The sequence below is a fragment of the Lepidochelys olivacea genome (assembly GCF_965140295.1).
Source record: "Lepidochelys olivacea isolate rLepOli2 genome assembly, chromosome: 9".
Taxonomy (NCBI): Eukaryota; Metazoa; Chordata; order Testudines; family Cheloniidae; genus Lepidochelys; species Lepidochelys olivacea.
This window is the reverse complement of record NC_140419.1, coordinates 25,180,222-25,197,009: the sequence shown is the minus strand read 5'-3', so window position 1 is coordinate 25,197,009 and position 16,788 is coordinate 25,180,222. Positions and strand designations below refer to the sequence as shown.

At 40.1% G+C, this 16,788-nt stretch overlaps 1 protein-coding gene across 4 annotated transcripts in view; it reads right to left on the bottom strand.

Moving 5' to 3' along the window:
* Nucleotides 1-11,318: 11,318 nt before the first annotated feature.
* The window catches only part of PLCH1 (phospholipase C eta 1), a 162,168-nt gene continuing 156,698 nt past the window's right edge, over nucleotides 11,319-16,788 (bottom strand). For 2 of the 4 annotated variants that reach the window (XM_084640035.1, XM_084640036.1), the window contains exon 23: nucleotides 11,319-14,792. In XM_084640035.1, the coding sequence (XP_084496161.1) occupies nucleotides 12,688-14,792 (2,105 nt within the window). In that variant the 3' untranslated portion in view covers nucleotides 11,319-12,687. The remainder of the gene's footprint in view (nucleotides 14,793-16,788) is intronic. The other 2 variants (XM_084640037.1, XM_084640038.1) reach the window with 1 other exon arrangement.

Genomic DNA, 16,788 nt, shown 5'->3' with positions numbered 1-16,788 from the left:
TCACAGTTGAGAGCTGCTACAATAAACCAATGTGGGGTCTTAAACAGAGAGATTCCTGAAACAAAACTCCATCTCCCAACATCCTTGCAACATGTTCAAATGAGCTCTCTCATACTTTTCCATCATTACTTGTAAATAATTGGTGTTTCCTGTAACCACTTGATAAAGGTGAAGTGGTTTACAAAAGTGGTTAACTACACTAAAGCTCTATTCCTATTACTTTAGCAAATGCTGCATAGAGATATAGAGCAAAACCCCTTTTTGTGACCAAACAAAAATATAGTGCAATTGTGACTGATTTGGAGCTGCCTGTAATAATTTATGAATACTGTATCGTGACTGAGTTATTATGATATTTATTACATACAATATATTCAGTTAATTCAATACCAGGGCTGTCAGGAAATGCACTCAGGAAGGGGAGGTGGAACCAGTCACACACTTCCCAGCAAACCCTTAAGGGACAAAGCAAGAACCATACATGCTGATGCCCTAGCTTGGCCCCCTGCAAGACCTGCCAGGCAGACTTCCCAGGAGGGACTTGGTCCCTGGGCGGGGGGGAGCACATGGAGAAAACAAAGGATCCAGAAGTGTCAAAAGATACACAGTCCCTCAAGGGAGAAGACAGGTCTTTGGAGACTGAGAACCCAGACCTGCTATGTGGGGGTCTGGGAGAAATTAGATATACCCAGGTCTCCAACAGGAGGGTGCCTAAACTATAGGAAAGAAAGACCTGTGTACACCTTTTGTTATTTTAAAATCTTTTTTTTCCGGATGTCATGCTTTGTTCCAACTGTTAAGATTAAACAATATTTTGGTTTGAGAAGGCTGCTTTGGGTCACAGTAATTCATTGGTTATAAGCTCCTGAAGGGAAGTACAACAGATGGCTTTGTGTGTGTTGTCTTTGCTGGGACCATCAGTGGTGGAGGTTATTGTAGGGGGGGTTGTGGTGCTGCTACCCTTACTTCTGCACTGCTGCTGCTGGTGGCCCTGCCTTCAGAGCTGGGCACCTGGAGAGCGGCGGCTGTTGACCAGGAGCCCCGCTCTGAGGGCAGAGCTGTTGCCAGTAGCAGAAGTAAGGGTGGCACGGTATGGGATTGCCACCCTTACTTCTGCACTGCTGTCTGCAGAGCTGGGCCCTCAGTCAGCAGCCACCACTCTCCAGCTGCCCAGATCTGAAGGCAGCACAGAAACAAGGGTGGCAATACCGTGACCCCCCTAAATTAACCTTATGAGCCCCCTGCAACTCCCTTTTGGGTCAGGACCCCCAATTTAAGAAACGCTGCTCGCCCCCTGTGAAATCTGTATAGTATAGGGTAAAAACACACAAAAGACCAGATTTCATGGTCCGTGACACATTTTTCACGGCCGCAAATTTGGTAGAGCCCTAACTATGGTAAACAGAGAAGAGAGTTTAAGGGAGTCTAAACTGGTGTAAGGTAAGTTATTTAACACGTATATTGTAGCAATGCCCTGAGGCCCCAATTAGGATGGTACTGCAGGGAATAAGGCATTTCTCCAAATTCTTCAGGAACAGCCAGGGCCGGTGAAAGGATATTTTGCACCCTAGGTGAAACTTCCACCTTGTGCCCCCCTGGCCCCATCCCCCCCGCAGCATCGCTTATTAAAAGCTTTCAAAAATGAATACTGCATACTGTGGCATTGTTCATTAGAATTAATACACGTTCAGCTTGAAAATTTATTAATTTCATTATTTAGTCTACATATTTAATGAAAATAAATGAATTACCTAACAGCGTTGACATCGTTATTGTTTTCACTTTGCACAACATAGCATGGATCTTAAAATAAATTACATACATTATACACAATACACTGTCACAGAGTAACACATTAGAATTTAGAATTTATTTTTCCGCGCTTTCAGTTTAGCAAATTTAGAAACAAGCCCCTCCAAGTCAATGCTGTGAGCAATGTCATGTTCTACTGACAAGGTAGATAGCGCAACAACTTGAGCTTGGAGAAGCTTCACTCACACTGGCCATAGAAACTGGGAGAGTCAAGAGGATGCGAAGAGCAATAACTGTTGGGGACGCTATCTGCCAGCTTATTTGTCCATATGAAGTTCAATACATCTTGCGGTGATGCACTCTTTTGGACTCGTCTTGCAATAGCTTGCAATTCATTGCACAAGTCAAAGGCATCAATATCTTTGGATTCACCATGTTGCAAAGCTTGGTCCAGATTCAAGCAATATTCTATAATTTGCTTTGGTGTTGTATTTTGCAAACTGTAAACATCATATAGGAAGCCAAATACTGAACTAATTTGCTGCATCAATGTGAATCTTTCTTCAACCGAATGTATTGCTGTGTCGATGACTGCCAAGTTAAAGTTCACTTTGAATTTTTCTTTTGCATTATAAATAGGTTCATCATCTGCTTCATTTGTGAACTGCTTCCTCCGCAAGTTCACCTGCATCTACCAATGTTTTCTCAAAGTCTGCATCACTACTGTGGCCTACAAGAAACTTCTTCATTTCTCCAAGTTGATTAATGGCTTCACTTATGACGATTCTTTTGCCTGAAGTTGTTTGCTAGTCATGTTGATCTCAAACAATATATTATACCACACAACAAGAGAAACAAGAAACTTGAAACTAGAAATGGCTTTTGCAAGATCCTTTGCATCAACTTGTGACTTATTGCCAGATGATCCTGTTAGAGTAGTGTCATCATAGATGTCTATCACAGCATCATAGATGTCACCAAGCTGATAGCGAAGAGGTTTCAGGGCATCAATTCGACTTTCCCATCTTGTTTCACTCAATGGTTTAACTGTGAGATTAGATACGTGGTGTGTTAGAACTTCCCAGCGATGTGTAGAAGCTGAGAAATACACATAAACACGTTGAATTAAATCAAAGAAGCCAGTTGCCTCCAAGCAACACTTTGCAGCATCATTAACAACCACATTCAATGAATGTGCACTGCAAGGAACGAAAAAGGCTTGTGGATTAATATCCAAAATTCTTTGCTGGACACCATTTTCTTTCCCTTTCATATTGCTCCATTCATCGTAGCCTTGACCACGCAAGTTTTCTATAGGCAGTGACATCTCTTCTAACTGGTGAAGAATAGTTTCTGTCATACCAGCTCCAGTTGTCTCCGTAACCAACACAAATCCCAAGAAGTGTTCCTTTATGTATACTGATTCAGTCTCATTCTCTGTCTCTGAAGTAGGCCTATCCACAAACCGAACGATCGTGGTCATTTGTTCAACATGGCCTGCATCTGGTGTACAATCTAGAATGATCGAAAAGTATTTTCCAGCACGAGCAGATGCTAGGATTTTTTGTTTGATGGCATTGGATAGAAGCTGAATAAGCTCAACCTGTATGTCTTTCCCTAGGTAATGTACATGCATCTCCTTCTCCTTAATCCTGCGAAGATGCTCATCCATAAGCGGGTCAAACAAAGCTAGATATTTGACAAATTTGAGGAAGTTCCTGTTACCAGAAGTGTGCAGTGTTTCTTGTTTTCCCCGAAAGGCCAGGTTTTGCATACCAAGAAACCTGACCAAAGCAATCAGACGTTTTAGTATTTGCTGCCAATACTTTTCTTCTTGCTCAATGAAGCGCAAATGTTCTTCATCAATTGTTCTCTTGTATTTCAATCACAGTTCAAGTTCCTTCCATGTCTGAACATTCGTCAAATGTTGACTGCTTTTCTCGTGCCCTGAAAGAATTGCAGACATGTTTTTCCAGTCCCTTGAGCCTTTTCCAGAAAGAGATGATGCGCCAATAGTACTACTGGCAATGGCAAACAACTTGGCGCAGAAGCAAAAGACAGAATCATTTGATGTGGAATACTGCAGCCACTGACGGTGCATTTCTTCTCCATTAACAAGCCTACGTTTGTAATGAATTGTCGAGAATTTTCTTTGCTTACTACCTTTGGGAAAATCGAACTGCTGAACTTGTTCCGGCCCATGTTCCACCAAAATTTGTCGGACTTGGTCATCGCATTTGGCCCAAGTAGCAGGATCACTAAAGCTCAAATTATAAGAAGGGAATGGGATGGAGGTGCAAGCAAGGTGGGGCAGGAGCACAGAGCAGGCTGACCCATTTGTCACAGGAAAGGGGGAATGAGGCAGAGCTGCCCTCAGGTGCTGTGCTGGGTTCTTGCTCTCCCCTCCCCTCTTGTGTGAACGGCATCAGCTTCTCCCTCCTATTCAAACTCCCTTCTGTCTCCTGACAGGAGGGTGACCAGATAGCAAGCGTGAAAAATCGGGACGGGGGGCTATAGGCACCTATATAAGAAAAAGCCCCAAATGTCAGGACTGTCCCTTTAAAATCGGGATATCTGGTTACCCTACCTGACAGAAGGCGGGGGAGCTCTCCCCACCTGTCCACCTCTGATTGGCTGCTCTTCCCCAGGAGGGGGAAATGGAAAGGGCTGGGGCCAGGCTGAAAATCAAGGGTTGGAGCAGTTCTCCTCATTGCTACAGGCTCCAGCAGGGGCTAAAATCCTAGTTAAAGCCTGAGAGTTGGCAACAGTGACTTGTGCACAAAAGTCCTGGTTCTAGTTTACCATTTCTTTGAGCAAAGCCCAGTACAGTCTAAATAAGCATTACATTGTCTATATTTAAATAAATATGCATAAATGTAAATAACTCTGTAGTCATATTAAAAGAAAGGAAGAGAGAGTGATGGGGGAGAGCGAGAGAGAGCGCTTTCAGCATTTCATTTTATAAGGACATAAGAACGGCCCTACTGAGTCAGACCAATGGTCCATCTAGCCCAGTGTCCTGTCTTCTGACACTAGCTGGTGCCAGTTGCCTCAGAGGGAGTGAACAGAACAGGGCAATTTATTGAGTGATATACCCGTCGTGTAGTCCTAGCTCCTAGCAATCCGAGCTAGGGACGCACACAGCATGAGGTTGCATCCCTGACCACCTTTGCTAATAGCCATTGATGGACCTACGATCCACGAACTTATAGAACTTCTTTTTTGACTCCAGTTATACTTTTAGCCTTCACAACACCGCTGGGCAACACGTTCCAAAGTTTACTGTGTATTGTGTGCAGTACTTCCTTATGTTTGTTTTAAACCTGCTGCCTATTAATATTATTGGGTGGCCCCTGGTTCTTGTGTTAGATGAAGGGGTAAATAACACTTCCTTATTCACTGTCTTCATACCATTCATGGCTTTACCGACCTCTGTCATATCCCCCTTAGTTGTCTCATTTTGATCTTTCCTCAGATGAGAATTGTTCCATACCCTAATCACTATTGTTGCCTTCTCTGTACTTATTCCAGTTCTAATATATCTTTTTTGAGATGGGGTGACCAGAACTGCACACAGTATTCAAGGTGTGAATATACCATGGATTTATATACTGGCATTATGATCTTTTCTGTTTTATTATCTATCTCTTTTCTAATGGTTCCTAATATTCTGTTAGTTTTTTTGACTGCCGCTGCACACTGAGCAGATGTTTTTAGAGACCTATCTGGAGTGAAAGCCACTAATTTAGACCCCATCATTTTGTATGTATAGTTCGGATTATGTTTTCCAATGTGTATTACTTTGCACTTATCAACAGTGAATTTCATCTGTGATTTTGTTGCCCAGTCACCCGGTTTTGTGAGATTCCTTTGTAACTCTTCACAGTCAGCTTTGGATGTAAGTTTCTTAAGCAATTTTGTGTCAGCTGCAAACTTTACCACCTCACTGTTTACCCCTTTTTCCAGATCATTTATGAATATGTTGAACAGCACTGGTCCCAGTATAGATCCTTGGAGGATTTTGCTATTTACCTCTCTACACTACAAAAACTGACCATTTACTCCTACCCTTTGTTTCCTGTCTTTTAACCAATTGCTGATCTGAAAGAGGACCTTGCCTCTTATCCATGACAGCTTACTTTTCTTAAGAGCTTTTGGGGTGGAATCTTGTCAAAGGCTTTCTGAAAGTCCAAGTACACTATATCCACTGGAACATCTTTGTCCACATGCTTGTTGACCCCCTCACATAATTCTAATAGATTGGTGAGGCACGATTTCCCTTTGCAAAAGCCGTACTGACTCTTTCCCAGCATATCCTGTTTGTTTATTTGTATGATCATTATGTTCTTTACTTTATAGTTTCAACCTATTTACATGGCACTGAAGTTAGGCTTACCAGCCTGTAATTGCCAGGATCGCCTCTGGAACCTTTTTTAAAATATCAGCATTAGTTATCTTCCTGTCATCTAGTACAGAGGCTGATTTAAGTGATAGTTACATGCCATACTTTATAGTTTTGCAATTTCATATTTGAGTTCCTTCAGAACTCCTGGGTGAATACCATCTGGTCCGGCTGACTTCTTAGTGTTTAACTTATCAGTTTGTTCCAAAACCTCCTCTATCGACACCTCAGTCTCGGATAGTTCCTCACATTTGTCACCTAAAAAGAATGGCTCAGGTGAAGGAATCTCCCTCACGTCCTCTGCAATGAAGATCAATGCAAAGAATTAATTTAGTTTCTCTGCAACAGCCTTGTCATCCCCGAATGCTCCTTTAGCACCTTGATCATCTAGTGGCCCCATTGATTGTTTGGCAGGCTTCCTGCTTCTCATGTATTTAAAAAAATGTTTGCTTTTAGTTTGTGTGTCTTTTTCTAGTTGGTCTTTACATTCTTTTTTGGCCTGCCTCATTATATTTTTATATTTGACTTGCCAGAGTTTATGCTCCTTTCTATTTTCTTCAGTAGAATCTGGCTTCCCATTTTTACAGAATGCCTTTTTGCCTCTAACCACCTCTTTTACTCTGTTGTTTAGCCATGGGTTTTTTTGGTCCTCTTACTGATTTTTTTAATTTGGTTTGAGCCTCTGTTATGGTGTTCTTAAACAGTTTCACTCTTGTGAACTGTTCCTTTTAATTTCTGTTTAATTAGTTTCCTCATTTTTGTGTAGTTTCCCTTTTTGAAGTTAAATGCAGGCTAAATGGGCAATTTTCATATGTTTTGCAGTGATTACTAGTGGAGGGCAGGATGCAGTTCTATCTATTTAAATTTGCGTTAAGTCATTTGGTAACATTGCAATATTTACTTTAGAGTTTAAGGATTGAGATGTGTGCAATGTAGAGCCAGATCCTAAACTGCTGTAATTCACTGAAGTAACTGGAGCTACATAAATTTACACTAGCTGATGATCCGGCCCTTTCATTACATAACAAGTAGCATGGTGTAGATACAGCAAGGTAAAGTGGAGCAAACATAAAATACAATATAAATATACCATCGTCTGTGGATTCAAGTTTTGGATACTTGAGTCAGGATTTCATAGCAAAGAGAACAAACAACAATGGTCAGTACATAAGAGATAAGATGTCCAAAATGATGAAAAGCTTACACATCATGAGCTAAATCTATCCCTTGAGAACTCCACTGAGGAGCTCCATCGAGTTACAGCAGGGATGAATTTGGCCTAACACCTATAAATAAGAAGGCAACATTGCTGTTGGCAAGACAGCCTGATATTTTACAGTAATTGTAGTTTTCATCACCAAAATCTAATGCTCCTCCATAACTTGCATTCCTTTTTGTGGGATAACATGAAGCTGACTCAGTTAAATGAGCAAATTACAAAAGCAGAGAGAGAGAGAGAGAGAGAGAGAGTGGGTATTTCTAGACATCTGTGAAATTGTTTAAAAATTAGAATAGAACCCAACATAAAACCTACTATATTGCAATACATCTTTAAAAATAAAGGATTATCTCAGTTTATCAGCTGACTTTCCTGTATGACCCTTATTCAACATACATACTACTGTATCTTAAACTTTCATTTAGCACACAGAAATACTATGTCACACAAGCATTTTCTTTAGCTTTCACTTCCATCTTTTGTCGTTGCCTGAGGTCCTTGCTATTTAAAAGCTCATCATTCACACCATTATGCATAATGATGAGCAATGGGGAAATCATCATTTATGCAAATGGCTTATACAATGGAAATGGAATCGAAGTTTAATCTCAGATTTCAAGCATCTTTGTCTAACACTTACAGAAAGGCTCCCAATCCTGCAATACATTTATCCACGTTTAACTTTAAGCACATAACTAGTCAAACTGACTTCTATTAGACTAGACACATGGTTAAGTGCTTTGCCAGATCATGGTCTATGTTTTTACCTCCATTATCCACAAATATAATAACTTCATTAAGGGCCCAACCTTGCTGGACATTGAGGACCAGAGGCTTAGCTCCTTCAATTCCTCCCAAATTAAAAAGAATCAGATGGGACTCAGCAACCGGCAGAAGGAGAAGGACTGAGCCTAACAAAGGAGGGGTGTTTGTCATAATAATAAAATATTGAATTGGTTTCAGACACTCTAAAAATTAATACTGTTTTCTTATCATGTACAGTATTTACTCTTATTATAGACCTATTTTTCTACCACAATTTTTTGGAGAAAGCAACAATCCACTAAAGGGCTTGATCTGGGATTTTGGTTCAGACCCCTCTCTAATTCTAAGTATGTAAACTGTAAATACTTCCTTCTATTCTTAAAAATGCCTTGAGGAAGTAACAAACGTCTGTAGCAAGGCCCTTTTGGATAGCTGGCTGTTAGTACTGTACATTTAGACAAGCTGAGGTGTGTCAGGGCATTGGGCTTGCAAATCCTGTTTGGGGAGGATAGCTTTGTCATGGACTTGTAGTTCTATGTATGTACTTCACTTTCAAGCAGCAAATCTATTTCAATCAATTTCTGAAAACACCATCTTTCCAGACTGAAGGCTTTACTGACCTAAAAACCTCTTTCTCATAGGTTACTGCTTAGTCAAATAGACCTAAAACAGTCTTCTTATCAGCTCCTACCTCCCAGACCCACACGACACCAAACGTTATTCAAGAACAGGAATTTATGACAGTGGATGTGTGTAATTCTTCCCTCTTCACCTGCCCTACATATTGTGACAAGACCTTTGAAGGCACAAAACATTTAAGGGGAAAAAGCATTCAGGCACTTATGGATTCTGGCACACAGAACTATTTTGTCATCAAAATGGAGGCTCTGTAACATATTGCATCTCTCAGTGAGATTCCACATAAACAGAAAAAACACTGAGCCAAGGATCTCGGCCTGAGTCTTCACTGCATATGTTTTACCAACAGGCATTCATTTCATTACCCAAATTGAGCTGCAATTATCACATATACACATAACTGAAGGCCCGTTCCCCCGTAAGTCTCTCCTCCCTATATGTCCCCCGGATGAGCTATACAGAAAGAGTTTTCAGGTCCTACTAATGCGGACAAGAAATAGTTTTGTGAGTGTTTGTGACACGCAATGCCAAAGGATACCCAAAATGGCAGAGCAGTCACACCACTTTTTCACCCTATCGCTCAGTCAATGGTCACTTCAATGGTCAATATTGTTAAGCCACACAGTTAGTGTGACTTGAAAGCTGAAACTATTTCTCAGGAGGCACCAAGGCAGATTCTGCCACCTTTACTTATGCTGAGTAGTATCTTGCTCTGCAAATAGTGTAGAGGAAATTGCTGGCCCTGTTAATAGTACCAGGGTTAGCATCTATTGGTAGACTAGAGCTGGGCAAAAGGCTTAGAGTTTTGATCTGTTTCTGAACCTCCCCAAAGTTAGGAAGTTTGGATCAATCAATCCAAAATGGATCTCTCTTACTGGGATAAGCCCAATCTCTGGATCTGGATCCAAAGTTCCAGGGAATTCAGATCCCAGTATAAGATTTCCACTCCATTAGTAAAAGCATTCTATAGTTAGAAAAAAGCCTGTTAACATTTCCCTATATCCAAGTGAACATGACTAAAGAACAATTCTGCATAGGATAGTCAAAGTCACATATATCAATCCCGTGGCTAGTGCAAGATTATTTCTGCCCTTGCTGCATTTGTAAACACTGAAACTGACTGTTAACACCTTTTTATCGTTAGTTTTGTTCTTGATACATTGTATGATCACAGCAATGTGTGGTTTTTAATGCAAAAATAATGACAAAGAAAAACAAGTGACCTACTTAATCTCACAAAATAAACATTTTTTTCCCAAGCAGTTGGCATAATTAAGTACTATTCAAGGGCTTCCTGTTTTTCATTCACATATTTTGCACAAGCTCCAGAGTCATAATATTAATGAATGCTTTGAAATAGCATATCTGTTCCCTAGGAAATTAACACTGAAGTGAGACAAATTTTCATGAAGTTGCGTTATGCATTATGCATTCATGCATTTATCTAGAGTGAGGGATCTGTACAAAATGTAAAACAACATCAGAATGAGCAGACAGCAATCTTAGTGCTTGGTAGAAGGCATCCAACTGCATTAAAATGCTGCATTCATTAAAATCAGTATTCTATCATCCTAGTCCAAATTTTTTTGGACAATGCCTTGCATACATTCAAGAGGCTCACCAACATCAATATTGTCTAGCTCCAATGGGAATAGCAGTAAAATATTGTCAGATAGAAAGACTAGCTCTTGCGGTTGCAGTGCAGAGCCTAAAGCCAAAGGGCAACATGTGCCATTGTTATTTTTTTGCCTTGAAGCATTTTTATGCTGCTACTCCCCCTGAAAGCCAGTCAATATCTGTTTTACATTCCACACAGGGCTCCAGCTAGCATGCTAAAAATAGCAAGGTGGAAGTTGTGGTTTGGGCAGCAACTCAGGCTCTCAAGCCCAACCAGCCCTAGGTCTGAGCTCAGATGGCTACTCCGAGTCTTCACCAGAGCCACAACTTCCAGCTGCTATTTTTAGTCAGGGAGGGAGGGATGTACCAGGCAGGGAGGCATGTTCTACCTGCAGTGTAGATGTACCCTAAGAGCACTGGACGAGTGGACTGGAGGGCTCCCAATATTGTCACTGAACATGGGGATTTAGCAGCAGCTAATAGAGCTGGAGACTACATTGGACATTATTCTATCCTGTATAGTTACTATCCTTGTGTGTATGTTTTGATTTGATTTGCTCTAGCTGAGGGATATAGCACAAAATATTTTTGTCACGTGACTGGTTAAAAAAAATCAATCAGGAGAGTCCAAAAAAAATGGGTCTATTAAAAATACACACTGTATCAGTTAACATTCAAAATCTACAAATGGGCATTTTGACACAAAAAGTAGGGACATTCCATTGAAAAATATTGGATTGGGAGAAACTTCTACAGGGAGAGAATAGATAAATGGTAAATATGGCACTGTCATTTCTAACTGGTAATTATAGAAATACTCAGTAACTATGACTTCCTTTCAGAACCATTTAGCAACATTGGATGCTTTTCTCCCCTTTAGAAAATAGAATGTTCTGAGTTGTAAATTACTTGTTAGAATTATGACCACTACCTGACATGAGAAGGGTTTTCCTTTATAAAGATTTATTGCAAATGCACGACAAGACAAATGTCTGCAATCACTGACTGCCACAAGCTCAACAGTAATTGCATTTGCTGTAACATCACTAAATATGTATCAGGTGCATAAAAATCTATTTTAATGATGTCTCCATGAATAATAATATCCTGTATTACAAAAGAAAAGAGGTAAAAGGTCTTTTACATATCATGAAAAATGTGTTCACAGTGACAGCAAATTATACCTTAAACCCAAAATAAAGCTATCTTGCTCCCTTCAGGGAAGTTTTGTGTATTTTTGTAATTCACTCACTTGGTTTTCAACATAATGCAGAAAAAGCCCTTTTCTCAAAACCATGTGATGATGGAAGCCAAACTACTTATCCTGATATGTATGCAGTAACTACTATACTGACAATCAACAATTTAGCATATAACTACAAACATAGAAAACATCTCTGCTACTGTATTCAAGTTACATATACAGCCAATATCAAAAATACATAACAAAATACTTGGAAAGCAAGATTTTCTTCCACTTGTTGAATGCTCATTTCAGGATGGGAACAGGATGAACAGGAATGCTGGAAGAAGTCTATGTATAAGAACATTCCTGTTCACCACACTCGCATCCTGAAATAAGCACTCAACAAGAGGAAGAAAAAGTTACCATTCTATTTCATTTAAAGAGCGGAAGACGATCTACAAGTTACTTGCAAATTTGAATGAATCCTAATGCTACAAATCTGTATTTCATGTATGGAAAGGCTTAAAATCAACATTAACAAACATGTAAATACAATTAAGATAGAAAACAGCTTTATGAATGAAACATCTAATCCTGAAAACACCTATTATTGGTGTTAGTGATTCCCACCGTCAATAGTCCCATTGACTACTAATGGCAGGAAGCATTATCCTAAGTAGCAATTCCAAGATGGTGTCCAAAAAGGTGGTCTCCTAAAATTCTCTCTGCAAGCAGCTAAAAGGTTTAGGGGGAAAAGCAATATATTTATTGAATGAATTGCTGAGCTCTGCTGATGTGCACAGAAGTGCAGAACTCTATTCTTAAAATTTACATGCATTACAAATACAGGACACTGAATGTTCAGATCTATTGCATGCAAATAATTCACATTGTCATTTCTGAATAAAAATACATACATACATAAGAAAGGATCACAGAATCTATTTACATAATTTTTGACAGGAAACGGCACATGAAGTCAAGACTAAATCATTAGCTTAAAATTGCATTTCTAAATAATTTAAAAGTCAAGGACTATACTTCTTGCTAAAAATCCTTCATTCAGTGAAATAGTTTGTAAACACTGAAGATGTACATGTATACAATTTACAGTCTCAGAAGGAAATAAATTTCTGGTTTATCATCACTGCTTGGTTCCATCTGCAAAACGGAATCATCTGTACAAAATTGGTCATTGCCTCCATAGCGCAAAGAAGTACATGCGCCCTCTGGTACACCTCGACCTTCCAGATCCTCCCCACTGAAGTCATTCAGGTATCTTGCTATGTAAGAGCCAGTGGAATGCCTGTTGATAACATGAGCTGATACTGATGGTTTGTTTCTTAGCACTACCCCTGCTATGCTGCTAGCATTAGAAAGTTTTTGCTTGTTGGCTTCTTGTCTTTCCTTAGCACGACTAGCAATATTGCGTACTCTGCTTTGACTTCTGGATGACAGTTTTCTGACCAATGCCTTGGGGCAATCATCATCATTCTGCTTAGAATACAAAGTTTGACAGTTGTCCTCCTGGTCAAAGGACACCAGTTTTCGCAATTGTTCTGTCAGAGTGTCTATAGATTGTGGTCTCTTAGTTTTCATAGCTGCAACTTTCTTGTCTCTCATGCCAGATGTAATAAAGCTTCTACTTATGTATTTGTACTTGCTTTCAAAATTGCAGGAGATATCCTCTGATGTCAAGTCTCCCAGGCTCTTGGATTTGCAAGGACTAGGCTGTTTGACGACTGTAGTAGGAGGGTAGGGCAAAGTGTTCTTGGGTGTAGGTGAATGCATATTAAGTCTGGATCTTTGGGAGACATACAACAAATCATTTCGTGTATCTGAAGTTTGCAGATAATTATTATGCAAAAAGCCAACACTCTGAAATGCTGGGTAAGGAAAACTTTGATTTCTTGCAGTCCTAAAATTATTTGAATTATCCAGGGCAGCACTGTGAAGGTCCTCGTTAATTAAATTATTCCCAGAGATTCTCTCACAGTAGTATACTGAGTCCTGATTATGCTTCAGTTTCAAAGAAGCAGCAAGTTGGCTCATATCTTCTCTCTTGAATTCATATGCAGTTATCAGGAGGTCTTGGGAATCTCCCTCTACTTCCATAAGACTGCTGCCTGCTGAGGTTATACAAGCAGGAGGGTCAGCTATTGTATCCTCCAAAGTGCAGGAACTGCAATCCTCAAGGGTTTCCCAATTTGTTCCACACTTCCTTTTGGGATTTGCTGTTAGCAAATGGAGAGAGGAAGTGCAGGGGGACACTGGAACGCTATTTTCCACACAGTCTGATTTCTTGCAAGCTGGTTCATCTATTGGTTTACAATCAGAGGCTGGTGAAAGAGATGCCTCATGGATAATTGTATACACAGAATACTCTGTTGTCTCAGGGCTGGAGAACATAGCAGTATCTGGTGTTGAGAATAATGGAGATTCAACAGATTTTACATTAGTAAAGTTTTGTTTAAGGGGGGTACTTAGATCAACAGTAAACATGTGTGGATGTGCCGACACCACACTGAAGGTTTGGTTGCTGGTGCCATGAAGACTTGAAACCACAGTCAGATTAGTTCGGTCATCTGTAACATCAAACTGTCCAATCAGTGCTGAGACAGAACTGCTCATCTCGCTCTCGTTTGTTAAAGAAACCTCATCTATGAGACGAGAAACATCACTATCTTGAAGAGCTGCAGTCGAGTGTAAATCGTAGATGTCAGAACAGATGGTGGAAGATATATCAGCCAGTGAAAAAGCGGTTACAGTACTGCTCATAATGACATCATATTTATTATTTTCAAACTCCTGTTCCTTTGCAGAAAGACAACTTCCTGCTGGTGTTTTTTTCTCCTCTTTACACCCTCCAGTCTCCTCTTCTCTCTTTTCATCTGTGTAATTTGTATCTTGTATTTTTTCTGTATCAAGGTCAAAAACTGAATCCTGCCTTATATGAACAGGTTCATTGGAAAGGTGACTTTTCTGATATTCTGTGGAGTGATTTGTCTCAGCTATCCCACTTACAAAGTTGAAGCTTTCTGCATGTTCATGTACAGGTGATTCTGTAGAACTGCCAATTCTGGCGTCACTCTGGGAAGTAGCTTTTTTATGCAGAGATGCAGAATTTGAAGAAGGTGCAGCTTGCTCAGGGGATGAAAAGATATGTTCTTTCCAGTTTGTTTGGTTCACGCTTGTACCATTGTTGCTATCTGCTAAATCAAATAAAAAGCACATTCGTTATACATGTTTTGTTTACTATCTGCTAACAACTATTTTGCCTTTAGACAGACAAATGGAGAATGTAAAATTAGTTACAATTGTGATAAGACTTAATTATGGGGTTGTGCAGGTTTAGTAAAAATTATTTGTGTGATATGAATAAATGGGAAAATATAGTTGTAGGCACTTCATTGAAGCTTCCTTTGAATGTCTATTACATCAGACACCTGATGTAATATTTGTTGTAAATAATGTCAATGAGGTACCATATTTTGTACATGTGGCATTACCTTCAGTTGTGTTCCTATTCAGATTTGTACTATAAAGAAGCATGGTAATAAAGACAGAACAAAACAGCTCTGTTAAACAACATAATATATCTGGAAACAAGAGGCATGTTTATAAGAACTCTGAGTAGAACATCAGATAGTTGGACCCCATGCATAATGTTTTTGGTAACAGTTTATGTGCAATTTCAGATTTAATTTGTGAGTCTCTAACAACATTTAACTTTCTAAACTTCTGCATTCATAAGAGAACTAGATTTTGAATTCCATGAAAGAATATATTTTACATGTTTCTACATTAGCTTATCAAATTCTGGTTACATTTCTACAACTATATAGGCTGAATCCTGCCTCCATTACTCATTCCTTACATAGGTAAGACCCCTGTTAACTTCAGCTACACTTTTACCTAACTTAGGGCTGGATATGTACAGCAGGAAATTGACCTTTTACGGATTACAGTTTCTAACATTCAACAGAAATAAGGTACAACTAGAAAAAAAAACCCAAAGAGTAAGGGCCTGGTCCCTCATTTATTGGGCATTCAAAACTCCCAGCATTGGTGTTTATAGTGCACAGGCAATGCAGGATCAGTCCCCGAATTATAACAGTGAAAACATTCCTAATGTTCTCAAGACCAAACATATTAAGTTGAAAGTATCTCCACATACTGATTGAACTGATCCATATTTGATTTCTTTCTGTAGAGAACACAGCAAAATATACAGGGCCAAATTCAACCTTGGTGTAATTCTAGTAAAGTTAGTGAAGAATAATTTAGCCACAGTATTTTGCTGCAATGAGCCTTTGTTGGGTTCAGTTTAGCAGCCTGATGTTCTTTGCTTTCTGTAATGAAATATGGACAATTTGTAACCTGATTATTTCCTTTCTGGGACTGACCTCTCCCCTAGGCTGAAAAATTGGGGCTGAACCTCTTTTTCTACAAATACCATAGGCACTTCACACATGTGCATGTGTCTTTGCCACATCCCTTCCATCCTTGCTCAAGATAAGTACTTCCAAGGCTATACAGATATGTGAGATCCTTAGTAGCAGATAGACTATAACTAAGGATAAGATTTTATCATGTAGGTCATGGAAGTCACGGATTCCATGACTTTCAGAGACCTCCAGGACATTTTCTGCTTCAGCTTCAACCCTGTGCCCTTGGAGCTCTGAGCTGCCACAGAAGGCAGGGGCCGTGGAGCTCCGAGTCTCTTCCCCTGGAGTTTGGAGCCGCTGCAGGCGATGGGGGCCACTAAGCTCTGAGCCTCTGGCCCTGGAGCTATGAGCCACTGCAGGTGGTGGGCGCCTGGAGCTTTGAGGCACTGTGGGGGGGGCTCTGGAGCTGTCAGCCACATGGCTGTGGCTGGAGCCCTCCCCATGTGGCATAGCTCAGGCTCTCAGTCCCCCCCACCTCCATGCAAGGCTTGGGCTTCATTTGTTGTAATCGCGCTCGCCCCCACCCCTACCCCCCGTTACTTTTATTAAAAGTCACAGTTGCGGACTTCCTTGAATTTTTGTTTATTACCTGCGATCTGTCTGTGACTTTTACTAAAAATAACCGTGACAAAATCTTAACCTTAACTATAACTTTTGAACAGCAATGCCTTATTCGATTATGTCAACTATGTACATGGACCCTGAAGAGGCCACTGTAAAGATTCCTAAGTAACTTACCTTGGGTGAGGCAGACTGAAGG